The 18,964-nt window shown below is 39.8% G+C and overlaps 1 protein-coding gene across 8 annotated transcripts in view; it reads left to right on the top strand.

The window, feature by feature from the left end:
- The window catches only part of LOC116394105 (teneurin-3), a 139,784-nt gene extending 125,860 nt beyond the window's left edge, over positions 1-13,924 (top strand). For all 8 annotated transcript variants that reach the window (XM_031866925.1, XM_031866931.1, XM_031866930.1 and 5 more), the window contains 7 exons: positions 3,314-4,191; positions 5,262-5,437; positions 5,906-6,141; positions 6,896-7,192; positions 9,080-10,691; positions 11,191-11,321; positions 11,896-13,924. In XM_031866925.1, coding sequence (XP_031722785.1) covers positions 3,314-4,191; positions 5,262-5,437; positions 5,906-6,141; positions 6,896-7,192; positions 9,080-10,691; positions 11,191-11,321; positions 11,896-12,648 — 4,083 coding nt within the window. In that variant the 3' untranslated portion in view covers positions 12,649-13,924. The remainder of the gene's footprint in view (positions 1-3,313; positions 4,192-5,261; positions 5,438-5,905; positions 6,142-6,895; positions 7,193-9,079; positions 10,692-11,190; positions 11,322-11,895) is intronic.
- Positions 13,925-18,964: the final 5,040 nt, after the last annotated feature.

Below are 18,964 nucleotides of genomic sequence, written 5' to 3'. Positions count from 1 at the left end.
GGCAGTGTGTTTGATTATTAATCACCCTGTGGAAAAACACAATTCAGGAGCGTTTTGACAGTTTTAATGACACAGTTATGTATTTAAAGGCCAGGCCAATTATTTGTGCTGTTACAAATACGCTTTTTATTAACTGACACATTTCTGACAAGCAGATTGTAATAGTTGGCCGTGGTTAAAGCGTTGGACTGTAATTGTTGGAATGCTGTTAAGCATTCCAACAATTGTTCTTCGAACTATTGTTCTTCGAATCTTTATTCAACTTCTTCAACTTCTATTTCTTCCATACGTTTTTTGAAACTCTTCTTCTTCTTCATTTTTTAAGCTACAGAAACCGGTCAACTATCAAAATGTTCAGCTCTTTCAGCTCATGGGTGCTACTGTATATCTCTTCATATTCATAATTTTTAAACTTTTTGAATTATTAAGCTTTTTGCAATTTTTTTTTTGAATGGGATGTCTATGGAGAATATTTTTAAATCCTCTTAAACTTTTTCAACTTTCAAATCCTTCTACTTCCTCATACTTTCAGCTACAGACACCATTTTAACTTTCAAATGTTGAGAAAATCCTGATCTATTGGCGCATAATTCAGCTTTTTGATATCTTTTACACTTTTTGAACTGTAGCAATTTAACTTTTATGTTTTTTCAGCCCTTTTCTGACTTTATAATGGGTGTGTATTGCGCAGCTTAGAGTGCGTGATGTCACCGCTCGAGTGAAGAGCAGCTTGAGATTCTTGTGAAAAAAACATTTGTCTTTTGCCACTGTGTCCACAATCTTCACTCTTCATGAATAATTTTCAGATGTAAAAGTAGCTAATCTTGTCCTTGTCGTAGACAAATGACTGTGGAACCCAACAGACTTACACATTTGGCTCAAGGAGCCGCAGAGCGACATGAACTCCAACCAACTGCTCCATTACACTCCATGTTAAATCTGACCACTCATTTCTCAAAGAAAGCAGACGGTACCAGTTTTGTCTATTGCGCTGCAGCTCACATTTTTAACACCACAAACATAAAAAACACATCTCCGCGTTCGGCAGAGTCTTATCTTTCTCACGGAATCCATATTTTGGCACTCAGACTCCTGCTTTTTGTTAAAAGGGGCTTTGTTCAAAATCACTGTTTACTGTAATGTTTCTTAAAATCAGTCTGCCTCTAACGCCAGGTGCGTCATCACCATGGCAACCAGTTACACACACGCACGCAGGCTCTCTCTCTCTCTCTGTCTCTCTCTCTCTCTCTCTGTCTCTCTCTCTCTCTCTCTGTCTCTCTCTCTCTGTCTCTCTCTCTCTCTCATACAGTCATTCAGGTCTTAGAGATTTTAAGAGGACTTTCCACCCCCCCCACCCCATTTCAAAATAAAAGCCCCAGAGAGTGAACTCTACCTGAAATGCTTGTGATGAAGCCTGTCATTTAATAACCTCTGTTTATGTATGTCAAACATTAGGATTATGTCTCTTCTCCCCCACCCAGTCCCACCCTTTCAAAATAAAAGCCCCACAGAGTGAAATCTAACTGGAATGCTTTTGATGAAGACTGTCATTTAATAACCTCTGTGTTTCATACATTCTGATTCTGTCTCCTCTCCTTTCTCCCCCACCCAGCCCCACTCTTTCAAAATAAAAGCCTCATGGATTAACTGTATTTAAACGTTAAGCTCAAAATTAGGCTTTTTTGTTGAAAAACGTAATGCTCTGACTAATACTGCAACAACTACTACTGCTGCTGCTAATATAGTATTACTACTACTACTACTACTACTGCTACTACTTCTACTATAACTTTTGCTGTTGCTACTATTACTACTACTACTGCTACTGCTATTACTGCTACCATCAATATTATTACTACCACCACTGCTATTACTACCGCTACTACTATTACTTATACTACAACTGCTACTACTACTACTACTGCTATTCATGCTACTACAAGTAGTATTACTACTACGGCTATTAGTACAACTGCTACAAGTACTACTACTACTGCTACTTCTTCTACTGCCATTACTATTACTACAACTACAACTTCTACTACTACTACAAATATCACTACTGCTACTACTAGCACTTACGTATTCTAATGCTACTAATACTTCTACTAATAATACTTCTACTACTACAAATATCACCACTGATGAAATTTTTTAAGCCACAGAAACCATACGAATATCAAAATGTTCAGCTCTTTCAGTAGAGGGGTGATATGACTTTACATATTTGTAATCTTTAAACTTTTTGAATTATTAAGCTTTTTGCAATTTTATTTTAATTGGATATCTATTTTCAGCAATGTTTTTGCAATTAATTTCAGCATTCCAATGCATTTTCAGCAGGAAATGCATTTTCTAGTGTCTACTTGTTATTTTTTCCAAGATGCTGTTAATACTGCTATCTTCTTTTATGTGTAGGATTTTTTACTTCATTTTGATTTAATTTGATACACTTAATTGACCACTGAATGGGGTGCTCTCCTCTCAGGCTACAGCATCAGTTAGTAAGCATGCTCTGGGTTATTTTGGCAGCTATACTATTGCCACATAGGGCATAACCCCCTGGAACGTCACTTAGTTTTAAATCTCAGTAGCAGCGTGATAAAATGTAAATGTTTAGTAGGGATAGAGGGCATAATGGAAAATTTTATTAAACGTCACAGTGGCCAGAATTATCCTTTAAATTCAGCACAAGAAGATAAGAGTTAATCCTGTACCCCAAAGGTATAATATGTATTATTTATTTCTCCCTTCAAGCCAATTTAAATTATATATTCTAAGACAAACTAGCATAGTGTAAAGAGAGAATACCTTGCCACTAAAGTGTCACCTTTAATTCCTGCACCAGTCAATGTCTTAATGATAAACTAGGTATATTGCACCTGTTGAGATCGACGGATACGAGTATTCTTCTATAAGGAAATATATTGTCTGTGGGAGCCAAGTGAAACAAAATTTAGCTTCAAAGAGCAGGACTTTGTCAGTTTAAAGCTTACTCACTGTTCAAGTCAGCCTATTCATGACAATAATGAAGAATATTCATGCCTTTTTGAATTAAGTATGTTCTTTTACAACATCACTAAATTTCTTTTTTTATGCTTGCTGACATTCCCACCATGCAAATTTGCTACATTGTTCATGTGCAAATAAACTTGGCTTACGCTTGAGTCACTGCTTCATTTTATTTATTAGGAAAAGGACTTTCAATATGGATATTTACTTACTTAATTATGGGTCATGATCACTGGGAGTAAGCTGGTATTATGGTCTATTGAAAATGTTTAATTTAAGATAATAATGTCCTGTGTTTCAGGTGATTCTGGAGTGGCCCACTGACCTAGCAGTTAGCCCCATGGACAACTCGCTCTATGTCCTGGACAACAATATTGTGCTGCGCATCACAGAGAACGGTCAAGTGAGCATCGCAGCTGGCCGACCTCTCCACTGCCCACTGGCTGGACTGGAGCGTGGTGTGGCTGGAGGGCAAAGGGCCCAGTTAACCCCTATAGAATTTGCTGTTTCCATCGCCGTATCTTACCATGGGGCCATCTACATAGCAGAGACGGACGAGAGGAAGATGAGCAGAATCCGAAAGGTTTCTGTGGATGGTGAGATAACGCATTTGGCCGGGTCTCCCTCCGACTGCGATTGCAAGAACGATGCCAACTGTGACTGTTACCAGACAGGGGACGGCTATGCCAAAGATGCGAGGCTCAACGCGCCGTCGTCTTTAGTGGCAGCTCCAGATGGAACACTCTACGTGGCAGACCTGGGCAACATCCGCATCCGGGCCATCTCGAGAAATGGACCAACTCCCAGTGCCAATACATATGAGGTGGCTTCCCCTGATGCCCAGGAGCTGTATGTGTTTGACAGCAATGGCACCCACCAGCACACTGCAAGCCTGCTCACTGGCGACTTCAAATATACGTTCAGCTACAGCACAGAGAATGACATCACAGCTGTCACTGACAGCAGTGGTAACACTCTGAGAATCCGTAGAGATCCCAACCGCACGCCGGTGCGTATCGTCGCCCCTGATAACCAGGTGATCTGGCTGACCATGGGCACCAACGGCGGACTGAAAACACTCACAGCGCAAGGCCAGGAGCTGGTGCTTCTTACTTACCACGGTAACAACGGCCTCCTGGCTACAAAGACATCAGAGATTGGCTGGACAACTTTTTACGAGTAAGTATAATGGAGATTGGAAAGAACATTCTGTGTAAATCATAACATTATTTGTCTTCTGTATCTGGACCAACATGGTAAAAGACCTCCAACTGTGTGCATACTAAAGCACAATATGAAAAACAATTGCTCTTTGCATTTTGGCAGATAATGGTATTATTAGGAATAATTTAACTTCTTATGGATATTAACAGCCTTGCAGTTGTGAGCTAGTACTACTGAATTATCTTTGACACTAATATTTATACTCCTTATTTCTTATTCAAACCTCATGAGGTACAAAGATCTTTAAAAGAAAGTTTGCTAAGTCTGTATTCCTGTGTGTGTGTTCATTCTTGTCTCACAGCTCAGTACAAGTTTACTCTATAATTGGTAACCATACTTACCTGCAAACTGCTTTAGGGTGTACATTTAATTGAAAAACTAATTATAAAAGTTGCCTCAGATCTGTAAAATAGCCCAGTTAGACTATAATAACTGCTACTTTTTCTTCTTATTTTTTGCATGACTAGACGGTGTGTCTCCAATAATGTTGCAGTTAGCAGAGGAGGAGCAACAGAAGTGTAACAAGAGGAATTTGCTTTAAGACACTTTTTAAGCTAAAGTTAAACAAAATGACAAGCTCATAATTATACTTTGTTATAATTAGCCACCTGGCCTCTCTATCATAACGATTTTTTATTTTGCTACCGTGGCCTCTCAGTGATTGAATTTGCCTCTCTTGTGTAATTTGCTGTCATGTCACATTATGCCATGAATGATATCCCCACTATAAATAAAAGAAAAAGCAAAGCATTCAGTTGAGATTTTAATGACAAGTCAATCATTGCATTAATTATAAGTGTGTGGTTTTCTTTGTGTTATGTAAATCTGGTAGCTTGATGGGATATCAAATATTTGGATTGTGCCTTGGGTTGATACAGACGCCGCGTCACTTATGCTCTGGAAATTGACATGGGATGTAACAGATGTGACACTTACTCTACAAGAATAAAAGAGCTGATAATTGAATGCGCCGAGAGCAATCATATATCAATGCTTTGCCATTTTCTCTTCTCTTTGTCAAACAGCTATGACAGTGAAGGACGGCTGATGAATGTGACATTCCCCACCGGAATGGTGAATAACTTGTACACAGACATGTACAGCGCTTTGACGGTGGACATTGAAAGCTCCATGACGGAGGAGGAAATCAGCATCACCACGAACACCTCAACCATCCGTGCCTTCTACACTCTGGCTCAGGGTAAGGCCATGGCACTCATCTTCCCAACTCAGGCAGCTATTTTGAAAGCAGTTATTTGTCATTGTTTCAGGGGTCGCCGGGGCAATGTTGAGTAAGCTTAAGTCGTGCATCATTATAGCTTAGAGGGTCTGACAGACGACAGTGTAAATGATTACTCTCTCTGTGTGGGTTTGGGGTGTCAGGGAGACACATCAACCTTGTATCTAAATGGTTTCTACTCTCTGCCAGACCCAGATGGTCCAGTTATTTGCTGCACATCATTCATGTCCATTTATTCCATCTGGAAATTGCCAAATATTAAATACTAAGGCGTTAGAACATAATTAATACTAAGGATTTAAAGCATAATTAAGTACAACCAATAATTACCTCAGGAGACATGAAAAGATAACTTCTGTTCCAGTGTGTAATTACTTATTCCTGTGTTCTAAGTTGCATTTTTGTTCACTTTTTGTTTGTTATCAATAGACCAATGTAGAAGCATCTATCAAGTGGGCTTTGACAACTCGCTGAGGATTACGTATGCCAACGGGATGGACACCCACTACCAGACAGAGCCCCACATCCTGGCAGGCGCTGCCAACCCAACTGTAGCCAGACGCAACATGAGCTTGCCAGGGGAGAGTGGGCAAAACTTGGTTGAGTGGCGCTTCCGCAAAGAACAAGCCAGAGGGAAAGTTATCGTGTTTGGACGCAAGCTTAGGGTATGTTTGATTTTTTTTTTTCTTGCTTGTGGGACATTGAGATGATCAGCTTGCCATGAATACAAAAGTGTCTGTTCCCTTTGGCTCTACCTCAGTGTTGGATGTGATATCAGTATGGCAGTGACACTATGAGGGTCAAAGATCAGTTGCACAAAAGTCAGATCAAACAGTCTAAAATGTGACAGGTGTTTTGTTTTTTTTATGTCCTTATTATAACATTGTACAAATATTTCTACAATAATTTTTTTCCATTGAAATTTATGAGTCACCAGAACATTTAGTTCCTGATATAGAGGGTTATCAATATCCCACTGTACAAAAGTCCACCTCCTCTCCTTCCTCCTTCTTAGAATCTGACACTCAGATTTGTGATTTATGGTATTTCATGAACTTAACTTTGGTGGTTACTTTCCCTCTCAGTAATTTTTGTCTCCTCTAAATGTAGGAGGTTGTGATTTAAGGGTACCTGAATAATCACCAGTGTCTCTCAGTTAAATGAGCCTTATGAGGAGGTGTTAATCTCTGTCACAACTGTAGCGAAAATGACATGAATAAAGTTTAAAGAGCCATCCAGACAAGTGATATGAAGATCAAGAATTTCTTCTTGAGACTGCACTATTGTGTAATCAATTGGTAGCACAATTTAGATTAAGTGTCATCTGTTAGTCATGTCTTATTTTCCCTCGTAGAAGCAGTAGTAGGAATGGTTGTAGTTTTTTGTCTAACGCTTTATTAAATCAAATCTTTCCCACAGGTGAACGGACGGAACATTCTTTCTGTCGATTACGATCGCACCCTGAGGACAGAGAAGATTTATGACGACCACAGGAAGTTCCTCTTAAAGATTATATACGACACAGCCGGCCACCCGGTGCTCTGGGTGCCTAGCAGTAAGCTACTGCCGGTTAATGTGAGCCGCACCAGCAGTGGGCAAATCAGTGCCCTGCAGAGAGGCCCCACCACAGAGAGACTTGAGTACGATAGCCAAGGCCGCCTGGTTTCCAGGGTGTTTGCTGATGGGAAGATATGGAGTTACACCTACCTGGAGCAGGTGAGGAAATAACATGACCCGAGGAAGCAATATGTAAGATATACTTTATAGCGGACTAGTCGTTATCGCTACAGGGTGAATAAAGACAAACATGTAGCAGAGGTCACCCTGAAGACGCCTATTTTGCAATAATCACCGGCTCCTGCTACATAATTCTGCTTCTTACAGAGGTACTTAGCTAACACACTAATCATTTTACACTAACAGCAGATGTGTGAGCATCAATTACAAGCTTTAGGTGTAAACATGTTCAGAGGGAGCTATACTTTAGCTTCTATCCGGCATGTAAAGTATAGTATAGTATGTCATAGGGCTGATTACCGTAGGTAGCACTGAATGGCAGTATCCTAAGTTCTGACAGTAGTATAACGTATACAGTGCATGTGCAATAGAATCACTGAGTGTAAAGCTGTGGACAAACTGGAAGACTAACCATTTTATTAACTGCTGCATGCATTTTTGTATAATGTATCCTGCCCTGTTTGTTTAGTGCTTTTCTATCACTTTGTATGTTTTAATTAAGACCTGCTTAGGGACTGCATAATTAGCTTTAAGCTAACTCTGGTACAATTCTTTAAGTGGTAACATCTATGCTTAATATTGATCGAGGTCCCAGTGATTTAATTAGGTTAGGTTTCAGCTATTTAATGTTTTTAATTAAATAGCTGAAACCTACAAAGACTATTTCCACTGATTTTAAGTCGTAGCGCCCAGAGACGACAATTGAGATTGATTAGCTGAGAGACTGACTGACAGAGACAACACACTGGTTGATTGTAAGGCTAGAATTATATATGAAATCCTGCGAGAGCGCAGTTTTCACATTTAATAACTGGGTAAATACAGTCGTTAAATATGTGTGCTCCTTTCTGACCCCCCCAGCATCTAAAAATATTCTTGTGTTTTGGGAAATAGTTATTGATTTATCCAGTCTTTGTGGTTTTCAGCTCGTCTTCACACCTTCTCCTAGCTTTATCAAATTCTTTGGAAAATATAGGAATCCGCTTCCCTGCTAAATAACAATTATGTACATATTGATTTTAAAGAGTATATCATGGCACATGTATACTACACAAAAATGAGTTCAAATCCATAAAACTGACAGGTATTTTGATCTTTGCATTCTGCCGTTTCATCACGTCAAACAGCAAAATGTCATCCGTCTCTTTCCCAAAAATACCCTTAAATTGTTTTGTAGACCGTATTTAAGGTTGCACTGAGATGCTCAGCTATAAACACACACAGAGAGATTTCATCAGCCACTCCTGGCCCCATCCTTTCATTGCGTGACCTGGAGAGCCAATGTCAACACTCTGACATAAGGAACACAGAGAGCTCAGGGAGCACAGGGAACCTCTATGTCGCAACGGATGACTGGGCATGACATTTCAACGGGAAGGGTGGTAAACCCTTAGAAGACAGACCACACTCCAAACTGCATGCACTGTAAATTAATTAAAGTAGTCTCTGTGTGTCATAGGAGTTCAAAGTAAACTTGTATTATTTTGCATTCTTGTGTGTGTTGACTACTAGACACTCATTAACAGTTGAACACACAGTATTTGAAACACACAGTCTTCTATGCCAGTGTTCTTGGTAAGTGTTTTTTGACAGAAGCTCTGTGTAGTATTTAAAATCAATATATCACTTTAAAAGATAACTGTTTTTAATTAAAGCTGTACATTCTGCATTAAAAGATATTCGACAGTGTGCAGGGCAATTGGTAGCTGCTGTCTCACAGCAGTGATTGATAATGCTACCTGGTGGGTTTTTTCATATACCCTATTTCTCAAAGAGTAAATTTCCACTCACTTTGCCTGCACTCACATTGCCTGGCATTAATCATTACCTAAGGAAACACCTGGTTTTTTGCTGTCTTCCCTCTAGTCCATGGTTCTCCTGCTCCACAGTCAACGGCAGTACATATTCGATTTCGACTCTCTGGACCGTCTTTCTGCTGTCACGATGCCCAGCGTCGCCCGCTACACCATGCAGACCATCCGTTCAGTGGGCTACTACAGGAACCTTTATCACCCCCCAGAGAGCAACTCCTCAGTGGCCGTGGACTACAGCGAAGACGGCCTCCTACTGAGAATAGCTCACCTCGGCACAGGCCGGAGGATCCTGTACAGGTACCGCCGGCAGAACAAACTGTCAGAGATACTGTATGACAGCACAAGGGTCAGCTTCACCTACGACGAGACTGCAGGAGTGCTGAAGACCGTCAACCTGCAGAATGAAGGATTCATCTGCTCCATCCGTTATCGGCAAGTGGGTCCCCTGGTGGACCGGCAGATTTTCCGCTTCAGTGAGGACGGCATGGTCAACGCACGCTTCGACTACACCTATGACAGCAGCCTGCGTGTCACCAGCGTGCAAGGCGTCATCAACGAAACACCCCTACCCATCGATCTATACCAGTTTGATGACATCTCGGGAAAGGTCGAACAGTTTGGCAAGTTTGGGGTGATCTACTATGATATCAATCAGATCATATCAACCGCAGTCATGACCTACACCAAGCACTTTGATGCACATGGACGCATCAAGGAGATCCAGTATGAGATATTCCGCTCACTCATGTACTGGATCACTTTCCAGTACGATGATGTGGGGCGAGTCATTAAGCACGAGATCAAGATCGGCCCGTTTGCCAACACCACCAAGTACAGCTATGAGTATGACGTGGATGGCCAGCTCCAGACTGTGTACCTGAATGAGAAAGTGATGTGGCGCTATACGTATGACCTGAATGGAAATCTGCACCTGCTGAATGCAGGAAACAGTGCCAGACTTCTTCCTCTGCGCTATGACTTGAGGGACCGCATCACCCGCCTCGGAGATATCCAATACAGAATGGATGAAGATGGTTTCCTCCGTCAGCGGGGAGCAGAGATCTTTGAGTACAACTCCAAAGGACTCTTGGTGCGGGTCTACAGCAAGAGCAGCGGTTGGACTATTCAGTACCGCTACGATGGACTTGGACGCAGGGTGTCCACCAAGATAAGCTTGGGCCAACACCTGCAATACTTCTACGCAGACCTGAGCTACCCGGCCAGGATTACACATGTATACAACCACTCCAGTTCAGAGATCACCTCACTCTACTATGACCTCCAAGGCCACCTGTTTGCGATGGAGATCAGCAGCGGGGAGGAGTTCTACATCGCCTGCGATAACACCGGCACACCTCTGGCTGTCTTCACCAGCAACGGCCTCCTGGTCAAACAGCTCCAGTACACAGCGTACGGCGAGGTCTACTTCGACTCCAACCCAGACTTCCAGCTTGTGCTCGGGTTTCACGGAGGACTTTATGAACCCCTGACCAAACTGCTACACTTCGGGGAGCAGGATTATGACATCATGTCTGGAAGGTGGACTGTTCCGGATGTCTCCACTTGGCAAAAAGTTGGCAAGGAGCCAGCTCCTTTTAATTTATACATGTTTAGAAATAACAATCCAATCAGCAAAGTCCAGGAAATGAGAGAATATGTTGCAGGTAAGACATATTGCTGTTCATGATGATTATTAGGGCTTCAATAAGGATTATTTTCAGTCTTGATTTTTTTGCCTCCGTGACTCGTTTTATCTCGTATATTCAATCTTATATCTTGTCTTACTTTTTATCCGACCATTTGCCAAATTATATTCAGTCGACTATCTTGTGTGAACAATAAAGCAGATCCTCACAACTGAGTAGCTTGAAAATCCAATACATTTTCTCTCAATCAACTAATTGAGGGTGATTTTGTATTAATATTTATATTATTTTATTTTTATTGGTAGTAAATAGTTTCAAGGTTTTGAAGAATTTCACTGACAGGAGTCACTTAGATGCTCAGTGTTTACGGTTCAAAAAAGTGTTAAAATCTTTTTTTCTGAAATATACAGTATAAAAAATGTTCAATTAAGAAGTTTTTCCAACAAACATTTAAGGTACGGTACAAAGGTATTCATGTTGTAACTTACTAAAAGCATCGTTTATTTTTCCTGCACAGATGTGAACAGCTGGCTTGTCACCTTTGGCTTTCATCTTCACAACACCATTCCTGGGTTTCCGGTCCCAAAGTTTGATTTAAGCATGCCGTCCTATGAACTGAGGAAGAGTCAGCGCTGGGATGATCTGCCGGTTGGTCAAATTTCATGCATATTGAACACAAAATAAACAAATACTTTACTCCTCCTGCCAACAGATATTATGATGATAAAGTGTAGAGGTTCAGACAGATGCCAAGAAAACATTTTTCCATTGTTTATTCTCTTACATCAGTATTTTGAAGCTGCCATCTCTTAATACGATTGCTATGTATATATTACAGAGAATATCAATTTTGATTGGGCCATATTTCCATAAATGCACACAAACACAAATTGTAATTTCCTCTGTATTGTTGTTTTAATTACCAGTTGAACACATTTGAACATTGTCTAATCTAATATATTATATATATATTTTTTGTTGCTTCTGTTTAAACAATCCTTTGAGGCTTCTGTGGTTTAAGGCCTTTACACAAAAAGTGTTGCTGTAAAATTGTCATGGGAGATTTATCTACTTTTGGCTTGAGAACGCAGCTTGAAAAGACCATTATCTTAGACAGGGATGAAAAACTCTCTGAAGCAGAGCAGTAGCTGGTTCTAAATGGCCTGGAGAGTCAGGTTCTGCCATGTTCAAGCGTTAACGTTTCACTGCACTTTTCCTACAGTCTATCTCTGGGGTCCAGCAGGAAGTAACCAGACAAGCCCATTCTCTGTTGTCATTCGAGCGACTGCCAGAGGTCCATCTCAGTCGAGGTCGCAGAGGTGAAAAGTCTTGGCTGTGGTTCTCGGCGGCAATGTCTCCCATCGGAAGAGCCGTTATGTTTGCAATCTACAAGGGTAGCGTTCACACTCACACACTCAACATGGCCAGTGAGGACTGTATCAAGGTTGCAACTATCCTCAACAACGCTTTCTATTTGGAAGACCTTCACTTCACTATAGAGGGGCGGGACACACACTACTTTGTCAAGCCAGGCCTTCCAGATGCCGACCTTGCTGCGTTGCACCTCACCAGTGGACACAAGACTCTGGAGAATGGTGTCAATGTGACCGTTTCCCAATCCACCACAGTCATGGATAGTCGGACTCGGCGTTTCGCAGATGTGGAGATTCGTGCTGGTGCTCTGGCTCTTCATATCCGCTATGGATCCACGGTGGACGAGGAGAAAGCGCGTGTTGTTGAGCTCGCTCGTCAGCGTGCCCTTGCAGGTGCGTGGGCAAGAGAACAGCAGCGAGTGCGAGACGGCGAGGAAGGGGTCCGCCCCTGGACAGAGGGAGAGAAAAGGCAGCTTCTGAGTAGTGGAAAAGTTTTGGGCTTTGACGGGTACTATGTGCTCTCCATTGAGCAGTACCCAGAATTAGCAGACAGCGCCAATAACATTCACTTTCTTCGGCAAAGTGAAATTGGGAAAAGGTAACAATACGAGGTGCATTTTCTGCCAAAGAGACTTGGTTTTGGTGGAGACATACAAGCGGACGAAAAGCAACTGTAATCAAGGGTTGCTGCTGTGTACCCAGAGTGTCGTGTGTTTTTGTAAAAAAGACAATAAAAAAAAAAAAGACAAAATATACTAGGGGTCAAAAGCAATGCTGTGCATTGTGACCTAGGGACTACAGAGTAAATATATAACTACACCAAGCCTTACCATGGCAATTACAGGTCAGTTCCTCTGTTGCACAAGCCTTTCTGGACTCTGGACTCTGAAGCAGAGGAAAAGGGGTGTCTTTGGGAAACAGTGAGCGAATTTAGGTGTTTTATGTTCTTTTTTTTGTTTTAGTTTTCATCAAGGGAAAGTCCGGCTCAACAGAAAGTATTATAAGGAAATGTTTACATTATGCATAGCTGCAGTTCACTAGACGTATGGGGCTCAAGAGTTCACACTCCTACATCAAGCAGTGTCCTTGAGCAAACGTTTGTTTATAAAATCAGAGACTTCTGACGCAAGAGATATCCTCACCAAACAACCACTATGTATACCAGATTTAGCACTGTAAACGTCGAAAACATGTCTTATTCTCTTTGAGATGCTTTTGAACAGAAAAGATAAACAGTTGCCATGTTTAAATACCCAATATTCATTGTGAAAAAAAAAGGACAGTAATGGTTACGCCAAACTCTGTTGGGGTGGAAAAGGCACAGATGTGTCTTGGATAGCACAGGGACACCATGTTTTGTAAATTATGCAAGAGTTTTATGGTGTTTTTTTAAGAAACTGAATAAATGTCTGTATTAGTCATATTAACAGTAATTTATGTTGTGTTTATACATGACAAAGTCCAGCTGATTTTTATTTATTTATTTATTTTTTTGCTTTGATTTTCCAGACGAGCATTTGTTTTGTTTTAAAGTTACGTTCCTTCTAATATGGCTTTGTGGGGCTTCTTCACAATGCTCTGTTTAAGTAACTAACAGAAACCTGTGCATGTAGTGACAAGTATTTACAAGTGGTGATGTATTTATAACATGCCATCAGCTATTATTTCCACTAAATTTAATGTTTATTGGGCATAATGCCTTTTGACCTGGCTTCCTGTCCAATGAATATTTCATCAACACAAATATTTCATGAACCCATCTCACGTAAACAAGGTTACAGTGGATCCAAATATAGATCACATCTATGTTCTCGGTAGGTATACTTCTTTTGAATGTTAAATGCACTCATGGATTAAAATGATATTGGGGTTCTCTTTTGGTGTGTTGTTTTTTGAAGAATTAGATTGGAAGTTCTGTTTTTTTTTTCCAATAATCTGAACTAATCAACTGTTCCGTTTAACAATAAATATGAGAGGAGGGTAAAGGTATTTGCTGGCAAGTTACTCAGACACTAATTTGGATATCAACGACGCTTAAAGTCTTTCCAAATAGTTAAGTATATGCATGGCCTCAGTATTCCAAAAACTATCAAAATCACAAATTATATTAATAATTAAAAGACATGTTCTGAGCTACAAAGCCAAAGAAGAAAAATGCAGGATTAGTTTGAAGTCAGCTGCTTGAAGCTGTTCTGAACTCTTAAGTGTGTAAAGAGATTTTGAGTGTAACAAACCTGAAATATGGACAGTTGCCTAAAACAATATACTCAGTCGTCAGCAAAACCAAAAAAAAGGATTTTGGGTATAAGTTTGTGAGAACATTTAATAGCTCAATTTTTAAAAATACATTTGGGTAGTGATCACATTTCCCATGCTCAGTGTCATTCATCAAAGCACAGAGTTCTGATGATAGAAGTCATAATTCTGAAAACATCTTTACATGAAAGTGATTTCTTTTTCATGGTAAACTTCAAACAGCATTTCAAACCAAATGGGTGCAGAATATTCTTTGCTCACAGCTTGTTTCATGCTGTTGTTTTTGACCTACTCCCTGCTGCTCCCAACATCTAGCAGAGTCGTTATAAGGCTTGAGAAATTAAATATTGTTTTATGACATATAGAGCTCAACAAAGCTACATCTCTGTGCTCAAAATATGCCTTCAAAGTTCTCATCAGATTCCCTTAGGATATACCACCCCCCTTTACCAACTGACAGTGAAACGTCTTCTTAAAGTTCCCCTGTGAGCTGTTGTCTATTGTTCCTTCACACTGAAATTACAGTGAACTTATACGAACCCCCATTTGTTTTGATATATTCATACAAAGTGTTTCAAACCCCACCAAAGCCCTCCTAAGAAATCTTCAAATACAAACTCAACTCCGCCAAAAATGAAGCATCAAATCAAATCTTTAATTCTCTTAAAAGTCCTCTGATGCTCCCTAGTGGTACATGGTGCATAGTTCAGAAAGTCATCTGGTCCTCCAGCTGACTGTTTAACGTACATGTCATGTAACGGTACATTTACAATAGCAGCAGCCGTCACTGTACTTTTCAGAGAGGTCAGAAAAGCTTCAACTTAATTCATTGACATTCTTAGTGATCAACTCGCCAGATGAAGAAAAAACATCCAGGTTAATTTTAAAGAAGCATCAAATAGAATAGATAAACACCATTATCAAAATGATCCGCAGTACTGCTGCAGTATCACACTGTGACCACAGCGGGCACAGTGCGGCACATGACTACACGGTGCAACTAGACCGACTTCAAAGCCTTCTATAAAAGAGATGGCACGATTGCAAGAACTTCAAAGACCCAAACGCATCACGCAATAACCACATCAGAGCAATGGAAAGAAAATTCATAATTCATAATTCAATTGAGCCCAATTTTATGCACGTAACGTAAAGATAGCCATTTGGAATCACACTGCCAAGCATGATTTTGTAGTCTATCCCATCTTGTACGCACAATTTAACATTAAAGCACCAAAGAGGAAGTTAAACATCGTATATGATTCCTGAGTTTCATACAGCTTGGATTTATTTAGGGGGTTGATTTTGGATTTATGTTCTGAATTTTTGAAAAGCTACTCTTAACACGCAAATTCAGTTCTGATCATGTGAGCTGAGAGTAAAGCAAGCGAATGTGATTCAAGGTGAAGTTGAATTTACAGTAGTAATGGAGATGTGGTATTAGAAATGTGCATCAACCAAGCTGATTAGATCATTCTGATCTCTCCAACGTGCCCTCCTTCCCCTGATGATACACATTTTAACATGTTTTTCTGTCAAAAAAACAGTGTTGATTTCTTTTTGTCACCTTTAGTTGACACCTTGTGGACTGTCTCTCTTTCTCTGAACAGGACCTGATGAGAAATCAAATGTGAGGTATGCAATAGACTGAACTATAACAAACCAATATCCCACAGCAAATCATGTTAAGTAGTTCTTTGCAGGATTTCATATACAATATGAATTTAATTGTGAGAAAGCTAAACCTAGGCTAACCTATTGAAAGTAAGAAACATTCATATGACACTTCAATGATACCAAATTAAAAAGCAATGAATGTATAATTAGAAAAACACAAGAAATCTGCTCTTTCTTTTCCATTTGTGAAACAAATTCATTTGGATTTAATAAACTATAAATAAACAATGGAAAGGCTTGGTACTATAGTAGAATGAATTGAGCACCTGCACTCACAACCTTGTAATTATTAGTGTTGTGAGGTTACAGTGACCTTTGACCATCCTTGAGTACAACTGGATGTTTGTGCCAGATGTAATAAAAGTCAGATATGTCTTTCATGAGAATGGGACAGACGGACTGATGGCCGGAAAGACAACTTGTTGACATAATACCTCTGTGCCAGCGACCGGCATCTCTGCCAGCAAGGTGTTGTTATGAAAGGGTTGTAAAAATAGAAAATGAAAGTATAGTACGCCATAAAAATGATATAAAAAAGCAACAGTATGTCATGAAAAGTAGTGGTATATTGAATCACATAGAAAACTTATAACGTATAGTATCCATAAACTATATATATATATATATTTTCATATATATATATATATTTTCATATATATATATATATATATTTTCATATTCATGTTTTTATGAATTTTACTGTAAAGAAAATCATATAGTATGCCATGAAAATACAGTTAAAATGTAATAATATTATGCCATTAAAAATGACGTATTATAGTGTGTTAAAAATAGTTTTTATAAAGTGGGATAACATGCAATAAGAGAAAAAATTAGTTCATAGTAAGGTATTTCACTAAATGTCAGAGCATAGTCGGCCATAGTTTGTCTTAAACTAGAATTACTGCTTCGAGGTTGTATGCCTCCGCCAACCGGTGAAGTTGCAGTTTATATTAATGCCTGTCCAAAATGTCATCACTTCACAATTTCATCGTGTCATAATAAGCATATTAATTCTGGAGTTATGGCGTGTAAAACTTGCCCTTGACCTTTGACAGTTCAATGTATCATCAGTCCATTCTTAAATCCTTAAACGCCTCTGGTCAGGCTGTCGCCGGCATGTAAGCAGCGTAATGTTTGAACTACAGACGTCAAGAAGTGTCAACAATCACTTTATGACGTGGACCTAACAAGCTTCCTTCTAAGCTGTGACATGTGATTATATATAATTACAAAAAATTGTAAAGGTTACGTTATGTGTGACGAGGGAATTCAAGCACTGACAACTCAATGTTCAACCATAAATGTTACACTTGACTGATTAATACATTGATTATGTTTAAGAGTAAATTCATTTTGTTAGTCTGTGAGTACAAAGTGTCCAAAATCAAAACGGAGATGACGGTAGCCGGATGTGGGGCTGACATTTAACACAACTGCAGAGTCCAAGGACAAAAAGGCAGACATAGAGGAACACAGTTAAACCTTCATTGAGGGTTTTATATGGCAGCAAGGCAAAAACAGGTCACATCCCTGCTTTCTTATAATCAGTGACTCGCTCAGACCTTGGGGATAATGCGTAATGACACGTGCGTCCTATCAGTGAGATGGACAGGTCTGTTAAAGCCTTCAAGATTTACACTGACGCTCTAATCAAGTCTAAGGCATCTCATCCTGTAACCCCCCACCCCCCCCCCCCCCCCGACATTGCATCCCATTCATCCCAGTTCACAAGGAACAAGAACAAAGCATCTGTGGGGCTGCTTCTTCTCTTCTTTAGTCTGCAGCCTTATATTGCTGGGCTTGCACCATGTACCATTTCAGAAATAGCTGCTTGTTATCCTCCCTCTGATCTTCTGAGGACAGTTGCACAGGCTGTTGGGACTTTACTTGCGAAGTCTAGAGAGACTGTGGGTGAAAAACAAGGGCGCTAATGATCTTGGAGAGATTTAGAGAGAGTGGGTTGAGGATTTTGAGTCTTACACCGATGAAACTGGGTTAACAGTGGTTCAAAAAGGATCCTCTCGTTACGATTGACAGTGTGTTGTGGTGTGGTTCGGGTGGTAGGGAGGGACAAACCCGAAATCATTTGAACCAATCGAGCCAAATGAGAAAGAAAACAAACATATATTACCGATGAAATGCACACGACAGCTGGCAACGCAGGCCTAATAGGAGGACAAGCTATAGATGGTCACAATCACAGCATCGTTGGTCAGATTCACAGGAACACACAGAAACAGAGCTGTGTACTTCTATTAACATTACGTAAAGTCTACTCTCTCAAGGACCTTGTAACTACACATCTCCAATGACGCAACTGAGGTGAATTAAATATTAACCAAATAGTAAATATTTACAGATGAGTCCAATGACTTAAACATACAGGATGACTTAGTGTTTATGATTTTGCGACAGGTAAGATAATAGCAATTAAAATGATATCAACATAGTTAATTCTAACAGAAGTCAGTTTAACTTTTTGTTTTTCAGCATCTGGCAGTATGAACTGAAGAAGTCTTTCTAGGTAGTCAAAAAGTGGTTACATCTCGTTTGTTGTGATTTTTTATGGTTTTTCCCATGATTTCTTTCTTCCTCTTTTTAAAATAGTTCATTGTTGAGAAACTGGCAAAATAAAAAGGGTATGAAGTGAATATCTCAGGTTTGCCAGCCAAGGCATCAAACCTTCAATGCCAATAAATATCAGTAAGGACTCCACTACTTCTCAGTCAGACGCTTCTTACATTTGCAAAAGGCAATACACACAGAGATCAACAGCAAACCCTGGAGAGTAAACACTGAAGATACCCTGTGACCAAGACAGCAATGACAACAGAGAACTCTCCTGAATAAATGTTTATTCTAGTATAAAGGTCTCCAGCAATAATTAACATTTGAAATCTTATGTTGAATATATTTGATATTCTGTTATCTCTCTCTCGCTATATATATATATATATATATATATATATATATATATATATA

Source organism: Anarrhichthys ocellatus, unplaced genomic scaffold, assembly GCF_004355925.1.
Source record: "Anarrhichthys ocellatus isolate YVR2014 unplaced genomic scaffold, GSC_Weel_1.0 scaffold37, whole genome shotgun sequence".
NCBI lineage: Eukaryota > Metazoa > Chordata > Actinopteri > Perciformes > Anarhichadidae > Anarrhichthys > Anarrhichthys ocellatus.
This window is presented reverse-complemented; position numbering and strand designations above follow the sequence as displayed.